A 21,035-nucleotide genomic window follows, 5' to 3' on the forward strand; every position below is an offset into this window, starting at 1 on the left:
CACGGTCCTTGCATGAGTATTTTTCGGATTCAGATTGAGATAGAGGGTGCAAATGCAAAAGAGACTGTAGCAGCCTTATCTATAAATTATTATTGCTAAAGGTAGTAGTCAATTGCAGGCACGTAGCCAGGATTTTGCTCAGGGAGGGGCCACAGGTCGAGGCCAAGTTTGTACCCCTCCGAAGAGGAAAGCTCCTCTGATTTAGCCCACTTTTTCAGAGGTGTAGTGGAGCTGTTGTTATTTATTAAATTTTGTATTATATTTATTTTATTTCCTGCATTCAGGGGGGGGGGGGAACCGGGCATGGCCCCTGTGCCCCCCCTGGGCTACGTCCCTGGTCCATTGCTACATACCTACCTGTTTCAGTGACCCTCTTTTCACACTTATAATATTACCTAGATTTATTGACAGGTTTTTCTCATTTATGTTTCTGTACTGCCTTGATTCAAATTTACCAATTGTGAATCTTAAAGGCAAGCATTTACTTTTTAGGGGAAAATATTCTGTCTTTTTCATGCACTCACCTTTTAACCTGTTCAACTCACCTTTTTAACAGGTTAATGAATGATAAAATGAAAAAATGCACAGTTTTGACGTACTGGGAATTCCTTCTCTGCCTTAGTCAATCTGATATAATGCCAGTTTATTTTGTTAATGTTTCATTTTCATAGGTGTCAATTGGCATGGGCCTGCTGCCCTAGCTTACCAAATTTATGAAGTTTTAACATTCATGCAATGGTGCTACTGCTGCATGTTAAAAATGTTTTTAGTATCCTAAATGAACCATTTGAGCCCTACCAATAAGACATATAAAAAGTAACACCATGCAGGTTGATAATTGTAAATATTTTAAATCACCTTATGATAGAGGTTCATCCATTTGTAATTAGGCAGGATCATGGTGTCTGATTGAAACTGCAACTAATTGAGTTGCTGGTTGGTAGAATAGAATGTGCTTAAAGTTTTGTATTTGACTCCTAGCTGGTCTGCTGGTTATTAAGTTACTTTTTTCAGGAAATTTTAGGATGCAGGACTACATTGTCAGCCAGAGGAGAAGAAATAGTGCCCACCAATCAATGGGCATGTATGCCCAGCCTTCAAATGGGTAAGAAGCTGTTCAGTATGTCTGTTATCTCATTAATCCCTGTCATTTCATTAAGAAATTGTTTAATTAAGCCTGCCATCTCATTAGGCAGTTCTGAATGGCCTAATGAATAAGCCATGAGGTGTCTGCCTTCAGAACTTGATAGCAATGAGTTGCTGCAGGAGAGCAGTACACTGTCCTATAACTGTTTGTTGCTGTGCCTGCGTTAACTCTGGGCCTGCTGGGAATAGAGATGCTCAAACTGTAATAGAAAGCAGGTACCTACCATTCTGCTATCTACCTGTGAAACCTGCCATTAGATGGAAAGCCTAAGAAATAGAAGCAGAAACCCAAACTTTTTCTACACGTTTACCTTATTTACTCCTTTTTTTTGAAGAGTTAAATAGGCTGTTTTCCCCAGATTTGCTCTGGTGCATTGTCAGTTTGTATCACGAACTCTTTCAAATCCAGACTACCCACTGTAGGGGCATTCAGTAGTCAGTACATCTCAGTTTTTATACATAAGTTCATAACACAATACACACCAAATGTCATTATAACTGAAGTGATTTGTTCCTACAGGACCCTGCCTCTAAATTCTGTGTAACTGTAAGGTTAGACAATGTTGAATACATTGCCAGGTGCTTGTTTGAGAGGTCTGCTTTCTACAGGGCATTTCTTGTTCAAGAACACTTATGTCCTTTGACTCCCCTACGCAGGCATTAGGGCTGCTACCACCACTGATAATGTGCTGTGGTGGTAGCAGCCCTCTCCCCCTGTAAGTGTGGTGTGTTTAAGGTCCAGACAGTGACCCTGCCACCCCTGAACGGCCCCTGGGTGCCCTCAGGGCACGGTGAACCCTGCCGCCCCTGTCTGTTCCCTGTGTGTGCTCAGGGTTCAGTGGACCCTGGCCAGCCACTGTATATCGTACTATATACTCAGGGTGCAGTGAAACCTGTCAACCAGGGCTGCAGAGTCGATTAATTTTTGGTAACTCAGACTCCGACTCCGACTGACAAAAACAACTCCGACTCCATGCGAAACTGTCGACTCCGACTCCGACTCCGCAGCCCTGCCAAGTCTGTGGAGTCTATGGATTTTGGTGACTCCGACTCCGGCTCCGGTTTCCAAAAACAACTCGGACTCCGACTACGGTCAGGACTGTCGACTCCGGCCGACTGCGACTCCGACTCCGCAGCCATGCCGTCAACACTGACCACCCCTTCCCTCCAATATACCCATGGTGCAGACAGTGAACCTCGGTCTCCCCTCTGATACACCCAGGGTGCAGACAGTAATCCCCAGTCTCCCCTCCAATACACCCAGGGTGCATTGAACCCCAGTATCTCCTCTGATACACCCAGGGTGCAGACGGTGAACCCCGGTCTCCCCTCTGATACACCCAGGGTACATTGAACCCCGGTCTCCTCTCCATTACACCCAGGGTGCATTGAACCCCGGTCTCCCCTCCATTACACCCAGGGTGCATTGAACCCCGGTCTCCCCTCTGATACACCCAGGGTGCAGACGGTGGTGACTACCGAGCCGCCCGAGTCGGCCGGCGGCGGCCGCTCGTACGCCTTCTGGCTGCTGGTGGCCGTCGTGCTACTGGTAGCTGTGTTCAACCTGCTCATCACGCTGACACTCATCAGCGTGCTGCGCATCTCGGTCGGCATGGAGAGCGTCCAGGTACGGCCCGGCTGGGTGGTGCCGGGCTCGGGGACTGCTTTCTCATTTTTTTTTTTTTTTGGTGATTCGTTTTTAATCGCAGCAATTTATCGATAAATTGTCGGTAGACGCGTATGCTATAAATGATGGTGCAGGTGACGGGCAGAGGTATGTTTTATGGCCTTGGGCAGAGGCTCGCTTCTGGGACCAGGTAGGATACGATATGATTGATATATGATTCGAAGGGGTTTTCATAAAGTTTAAAGCTCATGCCTATGCCTGGCTGGGAGTTTTGGGTTATTTCCAATGGACTGCTGATTTTCAAAGCCGCTCATAGCTTGATCGAATATCACGGCTGACGCAATCGTGTTTCATGCATGCAATACCAACCATTCTCTGGGCAGTGCACTATGTGTACGTCCGGCCGCCCTCTGACATCCCCTCCCTGCGGCAGTTCGTGGACGGGGGCATGGTGCTGCCGGGCACCGTCAACCTCGACCGGCTCTACAAGCCCGACGGCAGCTTCATCGGCTTCGACGGCGACCCGATGACCGTCACCGGCGACGCGGGTCAGGTGGACCTTCTGGTGAGCCCCCGGCGCGCGCCGCGGCGCCGCCGATCGGGCGACTGGCTACACGGCTGCTCGTAATATAGGTACTCAATCGTTGGCGATATGTTACGTGAAAACTGAATTGATGGCACTTATTTTTGTGATCAGAAACAGATCGTTACGGTTGAGAATATAATTGCGGAATGTTACGTAGTTGGAGAATGGAGATGCTGGGTGATATTGTCCGCCACGATTGTCTTGTCTAGCGCTCTTTATCGTCTACTGAGTGACCATGTCTAATGTCTTGTCAGTAATGCCTTCTGTACCCGACGCCGAGTGTTTCCGGTGTCTGACAGCCCGGACACTTCCGTCGTTTATTCATCAAGTGTCTCACAGCCCTGACAGCTCCTGTGTCTCCCCTTTCACCAGGTGTCCGACACCCCGGACGCCGGGTTCGAGCCGGCTGAGAGCCAGCGCGTGCGCCTGTCCCCGTCCACCCGGGACTCCGCCAAGGCCAGCCACGGTGTACGCGTGGAGGGCGTGCAGCGAGCGGCCGTGTTCGCCGCCGGCCCCGGCTCGTCGGCCGGCGGCGCAGCGCCCTTCTTCAGCACCGACTTCCCCAACTTCGGCCTGCCGGACGGCGTGCGCAGCCTGCAACGTGCAGAAGGTGCACACCCGGCGCGTGGTCAGTCCCGTGGACCGATCACTTAAACTGGAGGCGTCCACTCAGGTGCACCTCAAGGGCAGCGAGGGCACCTACATCGACGGCAAGGAGATCGTCATGTCGGCCGATCAGGAGCTCCACCTGAAGAGCGTCAACGGCAGCGTGGTGCTGCGCGCCGGCGCCGGCGTGGCGCTGGACGTGCGCAGCATCCCATGGGCGCAGGGCCGCGCCGGCGCCGCCGACAGCCAGGGTGCCTACCAGCTGTGCGCGTGCGTCCACTTCCCGCAGGCGAGGCCCGGGGAGGGGGCGGCCAGCGGGCCGGCCGTGATCGGCCGCCTGTTCCGGGTACACGTGCCGGCCGAGAGCGGCCAGCTGCCGACCGGTGAGCGGGTCACCTGCGGCCAGGCGGCGCTGCACGGCGACAACAACCCGTGCGTGTGAGCGGGGCCCGCCGACCGGGCTCCACAGCGACCCACACAGGGCCTTCCGAGGGAGAAAGGCGGCCAACGACTCAGAACAGGTGACCGTACCCGGATTTTGTGTCAACCGTATCTAGTCACTAATCATTTATCCTGTGATAGCTTGAGCTTAGATCTGAAATTTCCTCGGTGTGTGTGTCTTGTGGTCTTTAATGGTGGACTTGCTCCCTGTGGTGTGCCAATAACAAGGCTTGTGTTACGAGGCATCTACCCAATAATATGCGGGATTAATGATCCCAAATGTGAAACAAGAAGTGATCATTTGAATTGATCGAGTCGAGATTAGTCTTTTTGAAACCTTCTCTCCGCCGTTATACTGGTTTTCGATTAATCTACATTCTACAACTGATGTTCCCTGAAATGTTCTACACGTTAAATGTTGAACCTTTTATAGTCAATGTGTCACTGTCGCAGCATTCGCAGCACAATTGAATTTGGGGCGAACCCCTAGTCCCCTACATACATACAAGATCCCAAATATCACACCACGTCTCAGTGTCACATTATCCTCGCTTCCCAGCTACTTTGTAAGACTAACTCGTATATTTCACCAGGATAAATGCATTCATAAATGCGCGGATAGGTCACCTCGCGCAAGGAGCTAATCTGCTATAGCCAAGCTGCTCCTCATAAGACTGTGTTTGAGCGCTAGTCATGTCCCATACTGAAATCCTAGTCATGTCTGAATCGAAGACCCGTTTATCGTGTATTTCAGTTAGCTTCGTTTCGTTCATCACATATTACTATGTGATGTGCCGTCTTATACTCGTTGCCTCTGACGAAACGACGGCCAGTAGCATTGCAGCTGCTGTATCAGGGCCGCTGAGTACCATCTAACGATACCAGTGTTAGCGCTGGCCGCTGCTAGTCTGCCGTATGCTGGTACTTGCATACCCGTCTTTGGTACTGCTGCATAAGACAGTGTCTAGTCTGTATGTTTGTGACGTGATGTATTCGATAAAGATGAACGGTTTTATGACAAGCGTTTCTGGTAGAATGGAAATAAAGGCGACCCGCTGCATTCGCGCGGTGTGTACAAATGCCGAGTCACGACAGTGATTACCGGCCCCGACGCAACAGACCTACACACGACAGGCTCCCTCACATGCGCACACGCAACCGCACTGAACGGGCCGCACAACCGAAATCGGGCACCACGGACACTGATTTGCTTATAAAAGCTCATAAATCCACGCCAGTGAACACGACAACGGAAAAGAATGTCACATTTTCGTAAAACATTTTAAACAGTTAAGCAGATAATCGGCGCAGATGGTCCTAAATTGAAACACCCACTTAGCCTTGCGTACCACGGTCGCAGGACATTAAAAAGAACACAATACATGCACACAAACTCGACCTGCCACGCGTCCGTCCGACCACGCGCGCCACACAGCGATAATACACGAGTACATGCCGCCGTCCCCCCAGCCGGTCCGGCCGGCGCTCAGTTGTCGGCCATGTCCATGTCGTCGTCGTCGGCCAGCTCGTCGCCCGGCTCGCCCTCCTTCCTCTCGGGCGGCTTCTCGTAGGCCTTCTCCAGCGGCGAGACCACGATACCCTCCCAGACGGTCATGTCGGTGGCGATACCTGCCGACGCGCCGGCGGCTTCATCAGAATCGAAACCATGCTTCAATAGCTGAACGGAAGAGCAAATTTTACCCCGATCCGCATCAAACACTCAAGTGGATAGCTCGGCTGTGCACAAGAACCGATAAGAAATGTCCTTGCAGGACTTAACCTGACATCTTAAGCAGCAATATACTAGCTTCCGAAAATGCCAACTGACACAGACGAAGGATCGGCTCTCAGCTGTCGGTTTATACTCACTGGCGTTGCCCTCGAGTCCGATGACCTGCTTGTAGCCGCCGTGGGAGAGCGCGCGCAGCAGCGTCTGCGCCGTCAGACACACCTGATCCTGCTGCTCCAGCGTCATGGCCGTGTGCACGCGGATGTTGCCGCCCTCGCACGGGTCGGCGATACCTACAGACAGCAGGGGGATGGGCCGGGCACTCAGCGCAGGGACGCATACCAACAGCCCGCAGCCCACTTAGCCCTACGGGTGACGCAGATGTTATATTCATTTTCCAGTTCAATCTTTGTTTCTATTGATAATCAAAGAACCGTTTCCTATATTCTATCGGCCCCCGCGGCCCTACCTGCCGATCCGGGAAGGAAGAGGCCGGCTGCCAGCAGCTGCAGACAGCGCCGGTACGCCTGGTGCACCGACATGGCCTGACGACTCGGGTTGTTCATCACAGCGTAGTGCGCCTGCACACAGACACACACGCAATTACAAGCAAGTCGGCAATGGCATGCGAAGCGGAAGTCGCAGAGTCTTACTAAGACTACTTGGCTAAAACACAGCCACCAAGTCTGCTGGCTGTGTGTGATTCTGAGAACGTATACCAGTCATGTAGTTTCCCATACCTGCTACATTGCATGATTAAATCGAGACATCCAGGCATTTAAACGGCACGTGCACTGTACCACACTTTTCAAAGTTTAATGCAATGCTTTAATATTACCAGCCGTGTGGTTCAAGGGGTGTGGTTAAACACGTTGAACCACACGGCTGCTGACGTCACTATCATATAGTTGTGAGCTTTTTGGCAGGTATGGGAAACACCTTCCAGCCCTAAGGCCGGGAATTCAATAAATGTCACCTCGCTTTTTTTAGCAAAATCACCTCGGGCCTAACGGCCCTCGGAGTTTTCGCTAAAAAACCTCGGTGACATTTATTGAATCATCCCGGCCCCGGGCAGGAATATATTAACCCTCGCCGGCCGAGGGGGGGGGCGGGTGCCGCCCCCCCCATAGGGTTTTTTCGCGATAGCTCCGAACACGCTGGCGATAGAGAGCTGAAACTTGGCATACCTAACCTTTGATCCAAGCCGGATCTTTTGACACCAACCGCATTTTTGGGTCAGGTCAGGTCACTGACCTATGACGTCATAAGTGAACCGCTGCACGGTCTTCAGATGTCGCAACTTCGCAACGCCCTCACTGCCAGAGGAGATGTCACAGGGAAATGAAACTTGCAGGATCTAGTATCCATTATGAGTCCCACAACTTGTATATCTCGGATTTTTCCTAAAGGTCATATGAGGTCAGGTCATTTTCGTGACCTCACCATTATAAGTCAATGGGGAAAAATTCAAACTGCTATTCTGGCGCCGGGAACGATCTCTAACTATCTCAAGCACACAGAATCATGATTTGATGCACTCCTTGCAAGGTTAGATGCGTCACTTTTGCAATGTTGACCTTGCGTGACGTCATTTATGACGTCATCAAGGTCAAATTAGTTTTTCGTCAATAACTCTTGATCAAATTGAGCTAGCGAGTCGGGAAAAGCACCAATGGACTCAGGAAGGCCTGCCGAATCGAATGATATGCGACATGACCTCTTTCGACCAACTTCGTGACCTGGGGGTGCTGACCTGACCTTGACCTGAGGTCAACACCCCAAGTTGACCTGACCCGGACAAAAAGTATATCATTCGACGCGCCTGAGCGAGGCGAACACGATGCTGCCAAAATCGGCGCTCTGCGGCCGTTTTTTGCGAAGTTATTCACCAAAAACTGAACCGTACCCTGGGGCACTTGACCTGACCTCAGAGGTCACCGGTTGACCTAGGACCTTAAAATCGGGTACCAATCTCTGCGTCTCGTAACGGCGCACACGCTCGTATTTTCTGCGACGCGCTAGCTCCACCAGGGGCGAAACGGCGAGGGGGGGTCGTACCCGCCCCCCCCCCCCCCCTCGGCCGGCGCGTATGTAGAAAACCAATAGGTCCGGCGAGGGTTAAGCTGTACTTACGAGGAGATCAAGCATCCAGGGCGAGAGCGGCTCGAAGCCCTCGAATCGGTTCTTGAGGTCGCGCAGCAGCCGGATCAGCACCTTGATGGAAGAGTGGTGGGCGTTCTCCTCGAACCAGCGACTGGAATACCAGCGAGTTTGTCAAATTTCATTTCAAAATGATCAATGTCGTTCAATACCTAATTGAAAGTACTATTGAAATATGATTCACTGCAGTCATGAAGCGCGCTGAAAAGTGAAAACAGCATAAATACATACATAAAACATTCCTGGCAACATAATTCAAGCCCGCGCTTCTGCGTACAGGGCTATGGAAATTCGTACGCAGGCGATGGATGAGCGGCTCAGGCTGGCGGCACACGGACGGCACGCTCCAGCCGGTAGAGAGCTGGAGGATGTCCTACTGTCCCGCATACAATACAATACAATACAATACAATTTTATTAGGTCCCTCCATTACATGGGTTTTGTGGTGACAACGTCGTATACATGCGAAAACACATCTGGATAAAACACTGCAGTAAAACCGGATAGAAGTGAAACCACAGAGTAAAATACACATCTAAGACATCTTCCGGTACACTAACCAGTCGACCACACCTACTGTTGACGCGCTCCTGAGGACTCGTTCCAGTGCTGGCTGGCGCGAAACAAAAATCCACGACGGCCGAACTCGGTTCGGACCCGGGGCAGACGCAGCTGTCCCCGCTCGGTCGCACGCGTGGTGCGAGCTGACTCGTCGGAGCTGAGCACCAACTTGCTCCGCAGGATTTGTGGTGCACTGTCCGAAGTAAGTAGGCGACTAACCACAGCTGCTACGTCACTGTCACGAATCAAGTCGTCCACACACTTCCAACCCAGCTCGTTAAGCACAGGAGTCACGTGATCTCTTCGGCTGAGGCCAGACACGACACGTGCGCCGAAATTCAGCACCTTTTGGATGCGTTTCCTCTGAGCGATGCAGCAGGCACCCCATACGCTAATACAGTATTGTATGTGCGGAAACACTAACGCTTCGATAAGCAGGCGCTTAGTCTCCGTCGGCAGCCTGTTCCGCATTCTCGCTAGGCTAACAAGTATCATGTTGCAGCGCTGGACGACAGACGTGACATGTGAATCCCACGTCAGGTGAGAGTCGATGGTGATGCCCAGAACCTTGACGCTCGGTGAAGGTGAAACTACGTCACCGCCAAAGTGGATCGAGAAACTGGTGTTAGTTTTTGACGACTGGATTTCAAAATGGTCATTTCAGTTTTGGATGGGTTAATTTTCAGCCGGTTCTGAGTGAACCACTGCACGAGTACAGATAGGTCACTTTCGATGCGGTTTTTGATAGCCAAGACGTTACTGGGAGTGTCAGCGTCAAGGATCTGGACATCATCAGCGTACATCACTAGTTTGACATTTGACAGATGTTGGGCCAGGTCGTTGGTGAAAAGCAAATACAGGCTCGGTCCCAAAATGGACCCCTGTATCACGCCGTGCGTCACGCTCAGCGGACACGACCCGATAGCCTGACTGCGCCCACTCAACCAGTCAGAAAACCAGTCAGTTCGAATCCCGTACCAGCCCAGCTTGTCCAGGAGGCGGCCATGCTCGACGCTGTCGAACGCCTTGGACGTATCGGCTGTCACGAGTGACGTCACGAGGCCTTTGTCGATATTGTCAGTGACATACGTGACAACGTCAAGCATAGCCGCCCCCGTGGACATGCCGGGCCTGAAGCCATACTGCTGCGGGCAGAGCAGAGCGTTGCGGTCTAGGTACGACGTCAACTGGGAACATACCACTGGGAGCATCGCGACATACTGGGAGCATCGCGACATACGGTGGTGGCACACAGCTGCCAGTGTAGCTGAGCCCCGCTGGTAAATCCCCCACCTGTGCCGTATCGCCGCCAGTTGACGGCAGAGAGTAACTACTCGTTAGAGCCGAGGCTGGTGAGGCCGAGAACACCCACCTGTGCCGTATCGCCGCCAGGTGGCTCTGCAGGATCTTCTGGTCGAGGTGCAGCTCGGGGTCCAGCTTCCGCAGGTTCTGGTGCACCGTCGTCACCAGCACCCGCACCGTTGCCTCGCTGTTGCTGATCTCGAAGCCACGATCATTTGGCAGCATCGCCATTACCAGCACTGGGGGAGATCACCATATTATTCAACCCGAACGTCAAAAAATCGAGATGTCGGTAATGGTATCGCAAGCACTGGAGGCGATGATCCAATTATACATATAGTCAGCCTCGTGCTACCACTGATCGGGTCGAGATGTCTGTATAGTGTATAATGTATATGGTTATTCAACAAGGTTCACGAAACGGCACTGCAACGGCTGATACTCAGGGATGGCGAAACAATAAGTCAACTTTGACATCGAACATGACGACATTCTTGCATTTTTTTTTTTTTGCAATCCAGAGCATATCTGCCTATGGAGGGTTTCGTATCGACCCGTGTCGGCTCTCACCCCTCCGCCGCCCGTCCCGCCACCCACCCTGACCCACCGTCCGCGGGCTCCTGCTGGCGCAACTCCTCCGTGACCTGGTTGCCCAGCGCCTCCACGGCCTCGCGCGTCGGCAGCGTCTTCAGGATCACCACCACGTCGGCCACGTTGTGGTTGGTGCGCATGGTGCCCTTCTTGTAGGAGCCCACCTGGCGGTGCTCCTCAATTTGCTGCCCCACAGACGAGCATGTCAAAATCCGCACACTATATCAGTCCTCATCAAAAGCTGAATACCAACAACAGAAGAACACATGACAAGGCCAGCGCTGGAGCTATCTCGAGCGCGCGCACACTGAAACCAATCAGTCCGGCCCGTCCGAGTGTCCCGGGAACGAGGCGCCACTCACACAGGCGTCGAAGGATCCGGGCGTGACGATCAGCGTGTCGAGCACGGTGGCGATCTTGGTGACCAGGTTGAGCACGGCCGTCTGCTCGGTGGGGCTCGGAGACAGGTCCGTGTTCCGCTTCAGCAGCGCCTGGCAACCACAATCGGGAACCAGAACGTGAAAAGCATGTTCACACAACACCTGTGTAACACTAACAAACATACTTAATTTTGCACGTTTTATACTTGGCAAGTTAAATGGCGATAAAATGTCAGTCACGCATCACAAAACAAATGTGCTCGGTCGTTTATCGTGTCATTATGCGGCTTCAATTACACAAGATACAACTTGGGCAATGTAACGCTATTAGGGTGTTGATACATCAGTTCATTCTCCTTAGTACGGTCATTGGGAACCTCGCCGTGAATTCCGCGGACGGCCATGCATCCTGACTACTCGTCACATATCTCATATGTTCGAGTTAGTGCCAGCTGGCCGATCGGACCATGCAGCGCGCCGACCCCACAGCTGCTGGGGAGAGATGAGTCAGTCGCGCGCCTGCAAACCTCCGACCGTGGTCAACACAAACAGCCACCTCCGTCAAGGAGGTAACACGGTGACGTGTCACAAAGAGGCCCGATCTGCGGTCCGGACCGGATCCAGTCGTGCTGTAAGTAAACAAACCGCCGCAGACCCCGCACAGCTCTGCAAGACTGTCCCACTTCCCCGCCACTGTGCCGCGCAGCCCAGGGGACCTTCGCGGCAGATGTCTGGCATATCTAGTTACACCACCGCGACAGCGTCCGGCTTGTAGGTCGAAACAGAAAACACGCCGATCATCCCTCCTGCATCCAGCCGAGCTGGACGCAGGGCGAGCTGAGCTGCAGAGTGATACGCACCCCATCTGGCGCGGCCACCGTCTACCGTCGCACGTGCTGCTGTCCGGACGGGGCGCGCAGTCTGGCCATGTTTGTGTTACGGCCGGACACCGGCTGCTAACGTAAACAAGAGCGGCGCGCCGGCTGCGGCTGCGGCGGCGGCGGCGGCGCGCACGGCGGCCGGCGGCCAGTGACGGCGCGGCGCGCGCTGACGGCCGCCGCCGCCGCAGCCGCTGTGGACACTGGACGCCCGCACCGGCTGAACCCCGCCGAGCACAGCGACTCCGGTGAGTGCACGGCCAGAGGGCCGCCGGGACGGGGCGGGCCGGTCACCCACCTGCTGCAGCGGCGTCTCGTCCGGCGCCGGCTTGGCCCGCTGGAACGCCGGCTCACACAGGTAGATGTCGAACGGCAGCCGCGGCACGAACGTCTTCATCTTGTAGCCGCCGCGGCCCATGCGCGGGCCGCCGCGCCCCCGGACACCGCCGCGCATCTGGAGCGGAGCGGAGCGGCGCACGGTCAGGTGGCGTGGCGCGGGCCGCCGACAGAGTGTCAGCAGCGGGGTGGTGGGCCAGCGCGGCCGCCCGTGCCGACAGCGGGACACTGGTAAACAGGACGGGCTCGGCCGCCGGCACGACGGACGGACCGCACCCCGCCAGTCACACAGTCCACTCAGTTTGGGAGGGGGGAGGGGCGGTCCACCAAACTATCATATCCTGGTGACGATGCGTCCAAATTGGTAGACATGAAACATACCTAGCGATGTGATGCTGTTTGCATATCAATTCAATATAGCATTACAAAGTTATGCTATATCATTGCTTAAACAGGAATGTCATTACTGAGCAAAATTGATCCTAATTCAAAGTGAGACTAACAGCAATACCATTGCTACAAGTAAACATCAGCTCATTTTTAGGGCATCAAAGAATTTATCAAAGCTTTCCTTCTATTCAACAATATAACATTTCACAAACTTTTGAGCAATTTCCTGTAGGTGGTGCACAAAGCGTATCATTATTTTGTTACAATCGTTTTGCATATCTCAGCACTCATCATAGTTTTATCATAGAGTTCTATCATAATCATTACAAAACACATGAAGCCAATATCACTCATTTGAATGCATAAGACTCATCTGAATGCAGAAAGACAATAAACTAGCTAACTAGTTACTACCCACAACTAGCAAGCAGTAGCTTACCATGGATTGCTCCTAAGAAGTGTCAATAGACATTTGAGGCACATTATGCCTGGAGAGAGGTAGCAGTAGGCAACAGAGAACTATCTTTTCACTCATCTGGGCATGTCAGATGTGATTCTTTGTTACACTGTATTTTAAGAAACCAAATCATTTATTGAAAAGATGCATTCCTTTCTGATGAATATGAGTTGGCTGTTACACCTCAACCAATTCAGTTAAGTCATACATTTTTCTATCATTTATACAGTCAGGCTGAAAGATCAATAGTTGATAGTCAAAGATGTTTCATTTTGCTTAGGTATTAATTACAAAACGATACACTGACAAGGGCGCACACAAGGGGGGGGGGCACACGGGCCCGTGCCCCCCCCCCCCATTCGAGTTGGGGGGCCCAACTCGAAGGAAGGGGCCCATTTGAGGCGGCCGAAGGCCGCCTCAAATGGGCCTCTAACTAATCCTTAGACCACCGAAGACCGTGTACAAAGGGCCCTCAAACGGCCTTAAAGGGCCCTCAGATGGTCTCAAAAGGCCCTCAGATGGCCTCGAAGGGCCCTCACTTAGCGTCATAGGACCCTCATCTGGTGTCAAAGGGCCCTTAGATGGTGTCAAAGGGCCCTCAGATGGCCTTAAGGAGCCCTCAGGTGACCTCAAAGGACTCTCAGATGGCCTTAAAGGGCCCTCAGATAGCCTCAAAGGGCCCTCAGCTAACGTCAAACGGACGTCAGAAGGCCTTAAAGGGTGTCAAAGGTCCCTGAGCTGGCGTCAGAGGGCCATGCCCTTGCGTCGAACGGCTCTCCGAAGGCTCTAAAGAGTCCTTTGCTGGTGACAGAGGGCCCCCAGCTGGTGCCAGATGGCCCCCAGCTGGCGCCAAATGGCCATCAGAAGGTCTCAAACGGTCCTCAGCTGGCGTCAAGCGGCCCTCAAAAAGCCTCAAGGGGCCCTTAGAAAACCTCAAGGGGCCCTTAGAAGACCTCAAGGGCCCTCAGAAGGTCTTAAAGAGCGTCAAAGGGCCTTGAGCTAGCGTCAGAGGGCCCCCCAGCTAATGCCAGAGGGCCCTGAGCTAGCGTCAAACTTAAAGTGCCCCTAGCTAGTGTCAGAGGGCCCCAGTTGGTGTCAGAGGGTCATCCATTGGCGTCTAATGGCCATCAGAAGGCCCAAAAACACGATCCTCAGCTGGCGTCCAACGGTCCTCAGCTGACGTCAAGAGGCCCTCAAAAGGCCTCAAAGGCCCCTCGACTGCTCAAAGTGCCCTTAGAAGGCCTCAATGGGAACTCAAGAGACGTTAAACGGCCCTCAAAAGGCTTGAAAGGGCCCCCTGCTGATGGCAAAGGGCTCGCACCTGAGTCAATAAGAGCCTTGTCAAAAAACGGACCTGAGAAACCTTGCCGGCCCTTCTGCGGGACTCCTACACTTACCTGAGTGGCCCCCGTTTACTGAGGGGCCCTGGTTATTGATGGGGTTCCTCGTTACTTAACGCCTGGTTACCAGAGGGGCCCATGGTTACCTGGTGGGCCCCTGGTCAATTGAAAACCCCTGGCCATCTGAAACGCCCCTGATTACCTAAAGGGCCCCTAATCACTTGGATTCAGTGACATAGCAAGGGAGCGAGGGGGTACGTGCCCGTTCTCGGGTTTAGGGTTTCTTCAAAACCGAGGGGCCCTGCGGCGCCAGTTGGTAGCAGAGGGTTCGCGCTGGCCGCACTTCAACTCGGAAGGACACCACAGGGCTTGTGGGGGCACGTTATTGGCTCCTATGTAGCCACAATTATCTTCATAAAGGCCCAATGCCGGTTTCTGAGAGACCTCGCCGGCCGCTCAGGGCCCTAGTAACGGCCAACGAGGGATTGGCTGCTATGGCTCCACATCCGTCTGTGATAGACACACGGTCCACACCAGTGTTTCTAAAGGCACCCACAACAGCAACTGCGAGGCCCCTCGCCCCACCTCCAAGGAACCCCCACCAGCGCATCTTAAGGGCCTACATCGGCGGCTCTGAGAGTCCCCACACCGACGCCTCTGAGGGCCACGTACCAGTGACTCTGAGGGCCTCTTACCAGCCTCCGAGTGTCCTTGCCAGCCTATGACGGGTCACTTTCCACTTGCAGGCCATTTTGCAGGGCCACACACATGCCAATGATGGCCCCACCAGTGTCTCTAAGCCCTTGAGACCCCGCAACGGCGCCTGTGAGGACCCAACACCAGCGCATCTGACGGCCTTTCACTGGCACCTCTGAGCGCGCCACACACCGGTGACTCTGAGGAGCTCGCTCGCTTATAAAATACCATGTAAATTAGGCATTAGTGTACATTAGGCACACTCCTCGGGCATAAATGATACTTTTGCTTGCCGATTTTCCACATTTTCTCATGCAAAGACCGTTTTAAAGAGACCCGTCTGCCAGTGAGACTGGACCCACCGTGCCTTCCTCCTCCCATCGAAAGGTCCTGGATACATCCTTGCCTGAGCTGACCCCGGGCCACCGGGTGACTCGCGGGCCCGGGGTCTGCGAAAAAAAAAAACATGCTAAAAAAACATGCTAGCGTAAAAATATATATGTTTTGAAAATTAAGCTGGTACCGAAATAATTGTTTTACCTACCATGCATTGACAAACCAATTGCTCAAGCTTCAAACCAACCGAAATATAGCCCCGTGGACCGTATTTTTTTTGGGGGGGGGCCCTTCGGCATGGGGGGGCCCAGTTCGAAGGTCGTGCCCCCCCCATTCAAAAATCCTGTGTGCGCGCCTGTACACTGAAAACCCGTGGAAAAGCCAAAGGCAAAGAACCAATCCATCAATCTAAATAGTGAAAACGCTCAGTCCTCAAATGCAACATATAGCAATTTTGACATCTTGATTGCGGGACACTCAGTCAATTGATGGCAAGGTGAGAAATTATCATGGCGTGCCATGAATTTCATGTAGTGGTGTCAGTGGGCCTTAACCCTTGCCCGCACATGCTATTTTCCCATCCTAGAACCCACATGGGGGGAGGTGGTTGCCAAGCTGAATTTACTTTTGCATTCCTTGCTGAGGAATGCAGCCATGTCATTGTCAGCCAATCTGCGTGCTGCTTACAGCCAGTATGTACTACGGAACATGATTGGTTAACATGTAGGTAAGCTTCAGAATCAAACATTATTTTAGTTAGAATATAGTTCTTCCTATGTCAAAATAAAAGTTTCAGAATATTACAGCTGGTGAATCATAAGGTGTTCAGATATGAGATGATGAATGAAGTAAAGTGAACGACGAAGGGGCTAGTTGGTTGGTTTGGGTTAAGCACCATATCCGGTGGACCAAGTGCTAACCGGAACTCTCACGCTATTCCAAGCGGTCGGGCAGCGGAAATGCCACATAAACGACGGAGGAGGCTATCACAATCACTGACTTAATTCGAGCTCAAACACTGTAAACGCTTACCATCTGTTGGGCGTGAATAAAACTCGACGAAATGGCTCAAAAGTCAAAACCCCGAAGCAGTATTTGGCACCTTGGCAGCGAAAACGTGTTACGCTCCTCTGCAAAGAATTACAATTCTATTAGGAGTCTCCCCACCAATAAATTTATCGATTGTAGCAGTACAAGCATGCCGGCACATGCGTGCGCGTTTTCAACGTGTCGAATTATTTGCGCCATACATGTAACATGCGTCGGAAAAGGCATACAACTCGAGCTACCAACTTCACCGATTGCTACCATATTGCAGTTATCCCTTTACAAGTTATCCTTTCGAGCATTCAGCATAGGGCATGGGCATTGTAACTTTGAATTACTGGCAAGTGGCAACAAATACAATCGGCTATGCTTGTATTAACCTCGGTATGATCTATTCAGAATTCATATCGTAGCCCTTATTGATCGCTTGTCGAAATCCTTCTTCTCCCACTCCGCCATCATTTGAGTGAACTTGATGAAGCTGTCGTTTTTCGAAAGCCGAAAGGCATCCCTTGAGCATCTGACTGTCGAAGTGCTGACAACTGCATCCCCATACGTGTGGTTTCAGACGTTCCGCTCCTCACACCGCAGCTATGGGCTGGCTCGCTGGAGCCGCTGTCACCGGCGTCATTGTCCTGGCTCTGGCGTCGGCCAACGAGGTCACCTTCTCCACCGCAGCCTTCGAACAGCGCATCATCCAGGAGGTCGGAGGTAAGCCGACCGTGTATTTAACCCGCGCACCGACGGGGGGGGGGGGCGGATATCCAACCCCTGAGGTTTTTCGCAAATCGCGAAATTTGGTACGACTATTCGTATTCTCTCATCAATTTTACACATGGTGTGCAAGTTTGAACCTCCTAACTTTTAAGGTCAGGTTACCAGGTCACTTTGAATGACCCAACCTCAAGTCACTTTTTTGCAACTTTGTCACCGTGCCAGAGCTACAGTAGATGTCTGAGGCCTTTGAAAGTTGCAGAATGTTATTAGATCATTAGTAGCTACAATTTGTATATCTCAGAATTTTGATATCGGTGACCTAAGGTCAGGTCAATTTCTCGACCTCCCCATTATAAGTCAACGGGGGAAAAATCAACTCCCTGTTTTTACCACTAAAACGGGTCGGAATGGCCCCATATACCATACATGACTTCATATACGATCAACCTTCACTACCTTGAGGTCTGTTTTGCTGTTGGGCAGCTGTAAGGTCATGTGACGTCATCAAAGGTCAACAAAGGTTTTTTGCTAATAACTCCGTACAGGAACAAGATACAGCCGCGCGGATGATCTCATTGTGTTCAGCTCGTCAAAACGCATCAAATGATATGCATGATGACCTCGAGGTCCCGTGACCTGAGGTCAACCTTTGACCTTGACCTTTCGAGGTCAACATATATATCATTCGATGCGGATTGACAAGAGGATCACGATGATGCTCTTAGTTTTTTCCTATCTTGACTAATTCGAAAGTTATTCGAGAAAAACTCTCCATATCCAGTGCCGCCATTTTGACTTTTTTGACCCCTGTGACGTCATCTTTGACCTGACCTGAAAATGACCTGTGTAAAAATTGTAGACCTTGTCCGTGCGTATCCGATGCCGTTTACCACTTGTCGCTATCTTGCTTCGTTCTCGAGATCTCAGGGGGGCGGTCATCCGCCCCCCCCGTCGGTTCTAAGTTGGCGCAGACCCCCGTCGGTGCGCGGGTTAAGTACGCGTACTGCAGTCTCATCCCCCCCCCTCTCTCTCTCTCTCTCTCCTCTCACTCATTAATTTTTTTAGTGCGCCTCTTCCACCAAGAACGCGCGGTCCCAGCTCCGTGTTTCTTTCATCTGCCACTAGATGGCACTAGTTGTAAACACCTGAAGGTAGGCTGCACCGCACGGCTCCGCCGACCGCCGTCGCCGCGCCGGTCGGTCGGTTTATTGCTATCACAACTAGGGACATGGACACAGACGGTGGCAAAGGACACGGACAGGGCCGCACGTGCCAGTACCGGTACCCTCCGCATTTATCGCCAGTATTCCTTCTCGTTTGACGTCCGTGTTTCCCGGGTCTGACAAACGTCCGTATTTTTCGCCTTTGGGTGTCCGTATTCCCATGTATGACGTTCGAGCTACCCGGATCTGACGTTCGTATTCCCGTCCGTACTTCCCGTGTCTGACGTCCGTATCCCATGACTGACATCCGTATTCTCCCCGTGTATACAGTCAGCGCCGTGTCTGACGTTCATATTCCCCGGGTCTGACGTCCATTTCTCCCGGGTCATTTCTTCCGTGTCTGACCCGGTGATCGGTGCGGTGTGGGCAGCGCGGATGGAGCAGTTCGGCCAGCAGTACCTCAGCCGGATAGAGCAGCTGCAGGTGGGCACCGCGCGTACGCTCACCCGTGTCGAGGATAAGCTGGGCCAGCTGCAGGAGCGCGCGCGCGTCTGGGACACCTTCCAGTCGGTGATCACCTCGTGGACGGACCTGCTGGTCGGCACCGACCGCAAGATGGACCTCCTCAAAGAGTCAGTACCTGTCGATGCACTCACTGCTAATGCTGCTAATATGAATGCCTTACCGAGACACGAGTCATGATCCGCTAGATGAAATGACGATCAAAAAGTGTGCCGCTCCAGCATCAGGGTATTTACCACGTTGCTCTGTTATAAGGGACGCTTTTCATCAGTTATCAGGGCGCTGACCGTGCCGTTCCATCCTTAGGAGCAATGACCGTGATGTTCCATCCATTGTCAGGGGCATTGACCGGACGGTCGAGCTGTATGAGGACATCACGCCCTACTCGGCCGTCTCGTATGCCGTCGATCAGCTGAACGCCCAGCTGGCCCGCCTGGTGGCCAAAATACCCGAGTCTTCCGGTGCCATGGTCAACGACTTCGCCATCAAAGGCGTCATGGCCACGCTCCGAGAGCTCAAGACCAAGATCGAAGGCATGAACCGACGGAGATTTGTCATCAAAAAGGTAATCACGAGATCAATTAAAACAATAGGTATATACTAGATTAAATGAAGTAATAAATAACATAACTGTGTATAGACAATTAAAGTCACAATTCATACACGTCATAAGTAGCGCTTTGTCTCACCAGTGCTCGCTAATGTTTTGTTTCTCGCCCGCGCCCCTGGGTACACACAATTGGCGGATTCCCGTTGCGGCCCGTGCTATATCCCCTGATCTCTGACGGTGCGCGGCCGCAGGTGGTCAACTCTGTGGAGTCGGAGCCGGGCGTGGTGTCGGCGGGCCCCGGCGCCGACATCCAGTACCGGGACATCCAGGACGAGCTGGAGGAGGCCATCAGCAGCAACAACATGCTCAACGCCATCGAGGTGAAGCTGGACAGGATCGCCGCCGTAGTGACGGAGCGCCGGCCGCCCGAGGTGCACGCCGCCCGCCGCCGAAACTCCACCGAGAGCGTGTTGCGCCAGGCGCGGCCGCGGGTGCACGGCGAGCCGCGCGGCCGCCGCCGCCCGCCGCCGGGACGTCCGCCGCCCACCAGCGCCGCCGCCGCCGCGGCCGGCGTGGACAGCTCCGACGCACCGAGCTGCGACAAACTGCTCAAACAGTGGACTCAGATGGAGCTCAACTTTGACCAGTTCGAGTCGGTGCGCGAGGCCGTGGGTCGGATGGAGGACGTGCTCGACTACCGCACCTCCACCATGGAAGTGAAGCTGGACCGGCTCGAGGACGTCCTGTTCCGACAGGGCTCCAAGCAGGACAAGAGCGACCTCTCGCTGCAGCGCCACCAGGAGGACGTCGTGGCGCGTCTCAAGACCATCCGGCAGGCCGGCTCCGAGACGGTCGAGGCGTTCCGCAACGTCTCCGACACGACGGCGGCGCTGGCGGCGGGCCTGGGGCAGCACCGGGAGCGCACCGAGCAGCGGCAGGCCAACATCAGCCGGCTGCTGGCTGAGCTGCACGACCACGGCCGGCAGGCGGCGACCAACTCGTCCCAGGCGCTGCAGGCACTCACCGAGGCGGTCAACAGCACGGCCGTCACCACCATGGACCGGCTGTTCGCCGCGCTCGACCTGCTGGCCAAGCCGGCGGCCGGCGCGGAGGCGGCGACCGGCACGGCGGCGGCCGGCGGTCACCAGGCGGCCGGCGCGGGCGCGGCGCCCACCCAGCAGCCGCCGCCGCCCGGGCCCGGCCTGCCCGGCCTGCGCGGCTGCGAGGACCTGGCAGAGCTCGGCATGGAGAGCGACGTGCGCTACCGGTTCGGCGACGCGTTCGGCCCGCCGGTCGGCCTCGACTTCATGGAGCGCTACTGCGACATGGACACGGACGACGGAGGGTGGACGGTCAGTGGGACGGATGTGGGGAGGGGGACGGCCAGTGGGACGGATGTGGGGAGGGGGACGGTCAGTGGGACGGATGTGGGAAGGGGGACGGTCAGTGGGACGGATGTGGGAAGGGGGACGGT

At 53.6% G+C, this 21,035-nt stretch overlaps 3 protein-coding genes across 6 annotated transcripts in view; 2 read left to right on the forward strand and 1 right to left on the reverse strand.

Moving 5' to 3' along the window:
- LOC122380096 (beta-sarcoglycan-like) lies at positions 1-5,469 on the forward strand. The gene is given in 6 exon segments (XM_043362917.1): positions 1-101; positions 1,015-1,105; positions 2,605-2,773; positions 3,207-3,338; positions 3,732-3,959; positions 3,961-5,469. Coding segments are annotated over 5 exon segments (1,056 nt in total). The 5' UTR covers positions 1-101; positions 1,015-1,025; the 3' UTR covers positions 4,408-5,469.
- Positions 5,379-16,804, reverse strand: LOC122380095 (interleukin enhancer-binding factor 2-like). 3 transcript variants are annotated; one of them, XM_043362914.1, is made up of 9 exons: positions 16,595-16,804; positions 12,306-12,461; positions 11,112-11,240; positions 10,766-10,934; positions 10,229-10,397; positions 8,269-8,389; positions 6,605-6,716; positions 6,276-6,428; positions 5,379-6,035 (listed from the first exon to the last, which is right to left on the reverse strand). In XM_043362914.1, the coding sequence occupies exons 1-9, from the start codon at positions 16,595-16,597 to the stop codon at positions 5,893-5,895; spliced, it is 1,155 nt and encodes a 384-aa protein (XP_043218849.1). In that variant the 5' UTR covers positions 16,598-16,804; the 3' UTR covers positions 5,379-5,892. The 3 variants fall into 3 exon arrangements, with proteins under 3 accessions (XP_043218849.1, XP_043218851.1, XP_043218850.1); XM_043362916.1 differs by having other exon boundaries at positions 12,306-12,465; positions 16,670-16,726; XM_043362915.1 differs by lacking the exon at positions 16,595-16,804 and adding an exon at positions 13,173-13,436.
- LOC122380093 overlaps positions 12,170-21,035 on the forward strand; it is a 17,365-nt gene continuing 8,499 nt past the window's right edge. For both annotated transcript variants that reach the window (XR_006256278.1, XM_043362913.1), the window contains exons 1-5: positions 12,170-12,255; positions 17,178-17,320; positions 18,920-19,121; positions 19,351-19,576; positions 19,813-20,913. Coding sequence is in view for 1 of the 2 variants with exons in the window: in XM_043362913.1 (XP_043218848.1) it covers positions 17,203-17,320; positions 18,920-19,121; positions 19,351-19,576; positions 19,813-20,913 (1,647 nt within the window). In the remaining variant the exon portion in view is untranslated. The remainder of the gene's footprint in view (positions 12,256-17,177; positions 17,321-18,919; positions 19,122-19,350; positions 19,577-19,812; positions 20,914-21,035) is intronic.

The sequence above is a fragment of the Amphibalanus amphitrite genome, unplaced genomic scaffold (genome assembly GCF_019059575.1).
Source record: "Amphibalanus amphitrite isolate SeventyFive unplaced genomic scaffold, NRLGWU_Aamphi_draft 000091F_arrow, whole genome shotgun sequence".
Taxonomy (NCBI): Eukaryota; Metazoa; Arthropoda; class Thecostraca; order Balanomorpha; family Balanidae; genus Amphibalanus; species Amphibalanus amphitrite.

Bases quoted from the DNA above. Each gene is read 5' to 3' on its own strand.
- LOC122380095 (XM_043362914.1), bottom strand. The intron at 6,717-8,268 runs GTAAGTACAGCT...GTCTGTGTGCAG, and splicing joins CCTGGATGCTTGATCTCCTC to GCGCACTACGCTGTGATGAA. The intron at 6,429-6,604 runs GTAGGGCCGCGG...TGCTGTCTGTAG, and splicing joins CTTCCTTCCCGGATCGGCAG to GTATCGCCGACCCGTGCGAG.